The sequence below is a fragment of the Gasterosteus aculeatus genome, chromosome 21 (genome assembly GCF_964276395.1).
Source record: "Gasterosteus aculeatus chromosome 21, fGasAcu3.hap1.1, whole genome shotgun sequence".
NCBI lineage: Eukaryota > Metazoa > Chordata > Actinopteri > Perciformes > Gasterosteidae > Gasterosteus > Gasterosteus aculeatus.
This window is the reverse complement of record NC_135708.1, coordinates 13,615,346-13,623,888: the sequence shown is the minus strand read 5'-3', so window position 1 is coordinate 13,623,888 and position 8,543 is coordinate 13,615,346. Positions and strand designations below refer to the sequence as shown.

Sequence of the window (8,543 nt, the reverse complement as noted above, 5' to 3'; positions counted from 1 at the left end):
AAGTGATTAAGGGAAAAAAAGAGCAGAAATCAGAGCGGAAAATATCAGCTTGCGTGAATAACAAGAATAATTGCAGCCCGTCGTGGAGTCAGAATAATAAGCAACCATAAATGACCCGAGGCGGACTCAAAGCCCTCAGCCTCAAAAGCACCCGATCCAGACACACCAGCATCATGTGAGCACACAAGATATTTATACTGCTCGCAGGATCTGAACAAGGGGACTTATACAACTGTCCTCTTCAACCCAGAATCTCCCAGTGTGTGTGGCTTCTGCCCCACGGGAACATGAACAAACAAGCGTTTTGTTGTGTTTAATACAACATGGTAAATATTTACAGTTTCAATTCATCTCATCTTCAGTTCCTTTTGTATTTATTAAAAACAAAACAAAAATACAATAGCTTGTTTCGGCTTCCACCATGAATACAACAAGCCTCTATTTACATCCTGTTACTGAACAGCTTTTGCTTCAAATATTTTCGTTTGTGCGTTTTTATCAAATCAGGACACGCTGACCATCAGCATCATCTGTTCCTGTTTCCATCAGAACACCGGAGGGAGCTTGAGATTGGCATGCAGCCTGCCGATTAAGAGACAGGATGGGGATCGGAACAAGGGGTCGCGACCTCTGGGGTCATCAGTAGTCCGTCTCGTCGGGACCCTTTCGACCTTGGCTTCCTTCAGGACCGTCCTAACCGTCCCGGCCAAGAGGTGAACACATCTAAAGCCGAGGGGGAGATGTGGAACCTCTATATATAAATACACGCTCACACCTGGCTTTCCATGAGCCAGAAAATAATCCTTTTTTTAGCAGCTGCTTTCTCCATTTAGCTTGATTCCCCAACGTTACTGCAGCCCTTTTCGGTGGAAAAACATTACTGACTTAAAGTGAGCGCTGACACGTCTGTTGACCAGTAACCTCTCCACATAAAGTGTGCGATAGCATATGCAACAAGGATAATCGTACGCAAACGGATTTCAAAAGAAAGTAGACACGCTCTTCATTCCTGAATTTCATCCCTTGATGATCCGTAGTTTTTGTCATAAGGCCTGAAAACCATCGAGTCTTGCTTTCTTCCTGCAAAGCGCTCATCATGCAAGCAAATGGCTTTCAAAGTCTCCCCATCAAGAGCGAACAATGCCAGAGACTATGTAAAGTATTTCAATTGACACGGTGAAGAAGAAAACAAACACAAGAGAGGCATAGACCTCATTAAAAGGACTGTTTACATTATGTCCTGATCTGTTCCACAGTCATTTAGACAATCTCTGAGAATGGCTGTCATTTTATTGGCTCGTAGCTGTCCAAGATAAACACCAGTGTCCACCGCCGCCCACTATATCTGGCTATAATCGTTCATTACGTAAGAAGGGCCTGAGACATTTCAAGCAGCTTCCCCAGAGGCTTCCCCTCACTGTCCGACTACTGAGGAAGTTCAGTGCGTGCACTTTCCAAAAGTGCTGCTTCAATCCACAGAAAGTCAAATTCGGACGACACCGAAAGGCAACTAGAGGTAATCAGCAAACTTTTTCCCACGAGAGGTAAAGCGCGGTCGCACAATAGGCTCAGCCTGTGTCCCGGGACAAATTGCTCTAATGGTCCACGCCGTTTTCCACTATCTTAAGGCTGAGGCATGCGCGAGGTGCATTGTGTTCGGCTCCCACGGATCAGCGGCAGCGATCTCTGCTTTACAGTTCAACTTTGGCTACTGACCGGAGCCTCATTGTTCCCCAGCATTTCCTAACCTCCGAGGAATTTCTCCTCCAGGAAATATGGCTTACAAGAGAAGGCACCAAGCCCAGCCACTTGCAGAATAACCCCCCCCCCCCCCCCCCCCCCCCCACCACCACCTCCCTGCCCCTTCGCCCCCCCCCCCCTCCCTCCCTCCCACCTTTACCCTCCTGGCAATATCTGCTGTGTGATCAGCTCTATCCTTTTCCCTTCTCCCCTCCAGCAAAATACCCTTCAACCCTCTCCCTGCTGGTACTCAGCGCATTATCCCACCGGGGGGGGGGGGGTGGTCGCACAGAGGGGGGGTGGGTTGCCTTCGAGACTCACAGACACTTGTGTATTCCTTGGCTGGTCCGAGGGTGGCAGTAAGGGAAGGTGTAGGGGGGGGCAGCGAGCTTGTGTCTGATCACATGAAAGTCTTCCTCATGACCCCTCTCTCCCTCTCTCAGTGGGGGCTGTCTTTGATCACCCTGAGTGTTTTCCACAATGCTCCCTCGGACCGCCCAGATGATAAGACAGCAGATAACGGCCGCTCTTCACCTTTTTTTGGAGGGGGGGGTGGTTTTCTCGCTCACTTTCTAGCTTCTTTATTCCGTGAGCTACGACACACAGCTAAACCAACAATTGCGATCTCTCTCGCGGCCCCCGCACAGAGCTGCCTTGTGAGGATCAGTCACTTCTGAAATGAATCCCAGTACCAGCACCACAGGGGGTCGATAAAGGAGGGGTTGACTGCATCCCCCCCCCTCAAAAAAAAACCCCAATCACCAAAGGACAGAGGAACCAGAGGACAGAGCACACATTCCCTCATGCAATCGCCTCCTCTATTTCCCCAGTGATTCCACTTCTAAGAAAAGGACGGGCCGAGCTCCATCCCCTCCCTGGTCCCAATGTCCTCCATTAGAAACATCTGGGCAGTGGGAAGGAGGTCAGGGTGTTCATGCATGTGTGACCTGGGAAATAGCACTCTCAATGACACGCAAACACAGCCCTCCCAAAGCGTTCCCATCGCATTAAGATGGTTTGAATGTTCGATAGCCACAGCTTTCTTAGTCAATAAGACTTGATTTCCTACTTTACACTTTGGCTCCCTGCTTTAAAGTTGGGTAACGTCGTTGTGCGTTGTGCTCAGTGTGCAGCCAGGAGACGCTTTGCCAGCTGAGCGCCAGCGTCGCTTTTTATTTGAGTCCACCTGTGCCGTCCTTGGCAGAAGTCCCCCTCACATCTGGATTTGATCAGAAGTTGGCAAAAGGAAGCAGCCAACTTCCCTCATACTGTATTTTCTAGGCTGATTGAGATGTGCTGTGGAGCACGATTTATAAAGACAGGGCGAGCAGAAATACGGATATTTTTATTATAGAAGAGCCCCTGTTGAATTTCAGCCCAATCGCTCTCCGATAAACCGTTTATTTCTGGTGTAAAATGAATGCAAAAGTGGATACAATCACTTATGAAACATCAAGGTAAACAAGTCAAAAATGACCATATGGTCATTTCAATTAGAAGAAAACAAATGTTTTAAAACGTTTGATGTTGTAGTCATTTTAAAAGGAACGTATAGTGCCAGAAATGAAGACTAAAATAGTTTGTGATCAGACAACATGAGCCACTACCAGCAGACCGAGATGGGATTGAACATCACACTAAATGCGTTGCCTCTTTGTACCCGAGTGTCTTTAAGTTAATATTTCCATTAAAGGGGGACGGATTCACAGAGTATCGCAGGTAAACGTTGATTATTACGTCAGAGACGCGTCATTAAAAGCAGCAGTGGCTTCAGGTCTGATGGCACAGATTATTCACAAGGAACACTTAGTGGACGCAGCGCGCATACTAATACTGGTTTGGGTTTGTTTGCTTATTTCGGGCTTTTCATTTTCTTGATTTTAAAATGTGTGTGTTTTTTTTGGTTGCTGTTTACCGTCTTTGGGGTTTCATGAGTACCGGTTCTCACAAGTACTCACCGAGAGAAACTCGAGCGTCCCAACGTAATCCCGCTCGGTCTTGAGAAGTTCGCTGAGGACGCACACTCGCAGCCGGAGCTGTTTCTCCAAGTCCTTCCCGCTCTCGGCTCTGTGATCGCTTCTGCTCTCCTCCGTCATGATGAGTGAAAGAGATGCAAAAAAAAAAAAAAAATTTAAACCGCTGTGTTTTGTGTCCCTTTTTTCCCACAGAGGCTTCACATCACCCGACGGGTCTCGAGTGCAAAGTTTGCAGCATGGTTTCGACGCGGAGGTGGGTGGGGTGGAGGGGTGTGCATTGAGGCGGGTGTGGGGGGCAACCGGTGTCTGGAAATCCTTTCTCCCCCCCCACTCCCTGAGAAAAAAATAATAAAAGTAAACAATACCGGATAAAAATGCGTGCGTGAGTTTAAACAATGCAAATGAAAAGCGCACACGAGATGGAAGCGACACGACGGCGCGGCACCGCTCCGCACGCACAGCGCGACCGCAGAGTGCGCAACAAGTGGACACCAGTTTGGAAAGTTGAGTCCCAGTGACTCCCAACGCTCTTCATCCTGATTCCAGCCTCCGGGCGAACCCTCGGTGCGCAGGAGGGAGGAGGACCAGCGGCAAAGGAGCCGCAGTGCACCAGGCGACATCCGGTTGCGGGGTTTTTTTTTGGTGCAAAACTGCGCCAGAGGAATAAAAAAAAACACGGTGTAACACATATTTAAAAAAAAATTTCAGGACCATGAAGATGAGTTATAAGCAACTGGGATTGCAGATGATCACTGGTGAAAAATTGTGGTGAAAAAAGTGCGGGAAATGAAAGGCGCGTTAATACATGTTTCGCACGTGTCATTTTAACTTGAAGGGACCATTGCTGCTCGTCTCTCACTATTGTCGTAATCTGTGTTTGGTTTTGGCATTCCTGAATACTGGATAAACAGGAAAATGTTTACGACCTTCAGTCCCCATGACCACAGGGATTACCGACACATCCTGATTCCAACGCAGAGGGAGTATCACCGAGGAGAAGATTCAGCACTTTAGTTTTATGGAATGGGTAAACGTTCTCGCTTGTGTGGAGCACTTTTGGTTTGCAAAAGTTAAAAATGCATAGACCTATGTGTGGGAATTATAAACATTTCTTTAATTATGTTCTTTTAATCAGTCATCAGTCGTACCATCTCTGCTTGGATCTTTCAGTGGCAAATTAGGTTGTCACCAGTATCTCTGAAACCATAGGGACATTTCTTTATATAAAAACACAGACAGTAGGAGAACTTCAAGGAAAGTGGGAGTCACAAATATGTCTGCACTGCATCAGACTAATGCTTTCCCCTGCGGTTAAGCTACAAACAGGTTTGAGATCAGTCTTATTAGCTGCAGAACCCAGTTAATGCGGCTCGTGAGGGTCTGAGACTCGGCACAAACCAGAGCTTCAACAGAGGCCTCAAAAAAACAAAAAAAGAAATCCCCCGAGGTTCTTCTCTCTCTGTTGATGAAATTCATGAGTCAAAGTTTCATTTTGAAACACAATCAGACCCGTGTCTTCCTCAGCATCGCCACATTACCGCTGAATTGATTTGGAACCAAATTTAGCAACAACCCATCCATGGGCTAATTAATTGTAGTGGTTTGGACTTTTCTAACAAACTGAAAAAAAGCAAACCAAACCGCAGATTGTACCGAAGGAACCCAGCAGTTTCCTTGATAAAAATGCACCCTATCTGCCTCTGCACCATTGTATTACAACATATGATTTAATATCTGTATCTCAATTCATCAAGCAGGTGCCGTGGTGCTAGAGAGCAAATATTTGCACAACTGGTTACGCATGAATCCTGTTCAGTTTCGACCGCTTGGAATGTGGGTGCAGTTTCTTAAGCTGAAGAAAACAACAGCAAAGACACAAATATGCATAAAGAAGGAAGAGATGCACAAACGAGGATTGGTCAGAGTGTGTTTGATGAGGAAATGCTTTCTCACTGAGGGAAGATCTGTGTGTGCAAAGTCCCTTCTTGCTCGGGCTGCAGTTCAGGAAGAGCTACCAAGCTTGTTAAGTGTTTATATACTGAGAGTTTGGGTCATGTAGCCTAGTTAAATAGCAGCACAACTAACAACCAGCAAGTCTTTTGAGGCCATTTGGGGATTCAGTGATCGCCATCCTGCTGAAAAATTGTTGCGTGACATTCTTTTTCATGCATCTCAGCGTATTCTAAGGAGTGAACTGTCTGCAAAACACATTCGGCCACCGAGAAAACAGGGGCTCTAACCGAGAACTGCTGCCCTAATTCATCAGCACCACGGGGAGTCTTTACTTTATAGATATATTTTATGTCTCAATTACAGGTCAGTGTCTGTTTTGTGGGCGGTGATGAGGACACGGCCCTTAGACTAGAGTAAATGTTGACACGCAGTGGGCTCTGGTGGTCACATTTAGTACTTTGGCTGTGCGTCCCAAAGACGAAGCTGTGTCTCGCGCTGTTACTTTTCCGTCACCAGAGAGCGCTGTTGTTTTAGACTGAAATACTGATCCTCCTATGAACCAACAGGAGGGTTCTCACCAGACACAGCTGCAGTCTCACAACCAGTCTGCTTACTGCCAAAGCCCCTTGGAAGCCTGGTCGGGCCGGGATCCCAGTCTGACGCTTCCTGTACTAAATTTGGGTCGTAAACAGGCGAAAAGCTGAGAAACGCTATTAGAAATGTGCGGTAGACTGTTTTAATTATGGACTCTATACTAGCCAGCTTTTATTGCCCATGCCTTTGATCTGTGGAATTGACTTGTATCAGTGGTTTATTGCTGCCGGTGGCTTGTTGTTGGTGTTGCCAGGAAGGGTTCTGTTCTCCCCATTGGAAAAGGAGTGTCAGGCCGATACGAGCTGCACTTTTTATGACTATTTGCTCCTAAAATAAAGCCTCAGTGGTGATAACACTGTGAATTTACACTGATATGGAAACGTTATCCTTTGTTCCCACCCATGAACCCTTCAGTGAATCAGTTTGTGGGAGCCAAAATCAACATTCCTATACAACCCATTTATTCCTAAACAGGGCGTGATGCAGTGTGTAGTTCCATCTTCTCTAATCACGACAGACTCTCAGGACTTAGAGGAGGGAAACTTGGTGCTTATGAATCAGATGAAAATGTTTTACTGGCATTTAGTGCCTGAAAAACAGCTGAGAAAAGGAAAACAAGTGCTATGGAAGATTTTGCACAGACAATCGGTGAATAAGAATAAGGCGCTGAGTCAAACATGTCTGTCAACTGTGTCTCTACAGCCGGGAGACTGGCATCTTATCGGTGTGAGACGCTCCAGCTCAATTCTTTATCATGGCCACACCAGCCCAGCACTTGCAATTTATGGCCTTGTTCATTTCAAGGAAACATTTTGAAGGGTCACATACATTTTTCCATTACACAAGATACTTGCTAAAGAAATTCATTCAGTGTTATTTGATAGCAGAACTAAGGCCTTAAGTGCAAATGTGTATTACAAAAATGTCATTCATACCAAGCTCCAGGTTGAGGTAAGTCTCTGAGTTGTGGCCCATTTGCAATAGTTCAGGTGTGCAGATGTAATGAAGTCTCGCTGTGCTTACGTTTACGTTTATTACATTTGTATTTAAATTTTCTAGCTGACTTGTTTTTGTCCTCTTTCTCAAAACGTCCTTTTCCCTGAGTTACTGATAAGACAAATAACTGGTCACAAGTAATATTGTGATAGTATTTTGTTAATTTGAACCATGCATGAAAATATCTTCATTCCAAAATGAAAGGTTGGAAAGTACAAATATCTGATAATAGCCATGTCAATCCCTGACACTCTTTATTTAACCATATGCTCTGCTGCCAAGGCCCCCTGCTCTTCATACAGCCATTCCTCATTTCCCTGATTTCTATTACTGTAAGCACGTCTTTGTACTTTCCAATCCAGCAGATGGAAGTCTGTGGGCTGCAGATGTTTGTGCAATGCTCCCTGTAAAACTCCTGTTTCATCTTTTATCTCACAATGAAGCATGATTGCAAATGTAGGTCCTTGTTGTTGAGATCATCTCCCCATAAATTCTCTATTCTGGCTGCCTGATGGTCCACTTTGTGCTGCCGACAATCTTTAACCCCCTGTGCTCCTTTTCTTTGCATCTCTCCCCGGGGGAGCAAAAGGTCATAGATGTGCCCTCACAGCCCCGCTATGGGTCAGCTGGGATCTCTCAGATCCTGCAGACGACCTAAAAGCATCACAAAGAGCTGCAGTTAGCCCCAGGATTTCACCAGAGCACCCGTCATCAGCCACCACGACCAGAGCAAGCCGGGCCCTCAGACTGCGCGGTTATCAAAGAGCTCATTCACACCCCCGAGAGGAACACGGTGATTTATTAGACCTCTGTGCCGTTCGGAGATTGAGCAGCATTCGACTCGGCCCTCCGAAAGGCGCTTGGCTCTTCACCTTCCCGCAGGCCGCAGACCGCCCCGAAAGCAGTGCCACCGCGCCCAGATGTGCGTTCCTGTGTGTTAAAAACAACACCGAGACCGTCCCACCGACTCCCACCGCCGCCCTCGGCCGACGTCTTGAATGAGCAGCCGACCTTCAGAAGCAAGCGCTTTCCCTCTCGCCCACAAATCCCTGAACACGATACACATGGAACGCAAAGAAAGTATTTTATGAATATGCTTCTGTGTGCAGCTGTGTCGGGGTGCTCGAAAAACAGTTTATGGGTTCAAGTTATGTTTTGGAAAATAGCTCAGTCGGAAAATCCCTTTTTAATCCATGGCACATTTCACATTTTTAAATTATAATATGGATTTGTTTTAACGGGGGATGTTGCTTTTCAAATCTGTGGAGTTAAAAAGGAAAGGAA

At 46.3% G+C, this 8,543-nt stretch overlaps 1 protein-coding gene and 1 long non-coding RNA gene across 2 annotated transcripts in view; one reads left to right on the top strand and one right to left on the bottom strand.

Moving 5' to 3' along the window:
- prex2 (phosphatidylinositol-3,4,5-trisphosphate-dependent Rac exchange factor 2) overlaps positions 1 to 4,167 on the bottom strand; it is a 71,213-nt gene extending 67,046 nt beyond the window's left edge. The window contains exon 1 of the mRNA XM_040167550.2: positions 3,699 to 4,167. Within this exon, the coding sequence (XP_040023484.2) occupies positions 3,699 to 3,836 (138 nt within the window). The 5' untranslated portion in view covers positions 3,837 to 4,167. The remainder of the gene's footprint in view (positions 1 to 3,698) is intronic.
- Positions 508 to 4,010, top strand: LOC144390008 (uncharacterized). Its single transcript, XR_013454065.1, has 2 exons — positions 508 to 713; positions 3,909 to 4,010. It is a non-coding gene; the product is annotated as an uncharacterized LOC144390008 (long non-coding RNA).
- Positions 4,168 to 8,543: the final 4,376 nt, after the last annotated feature.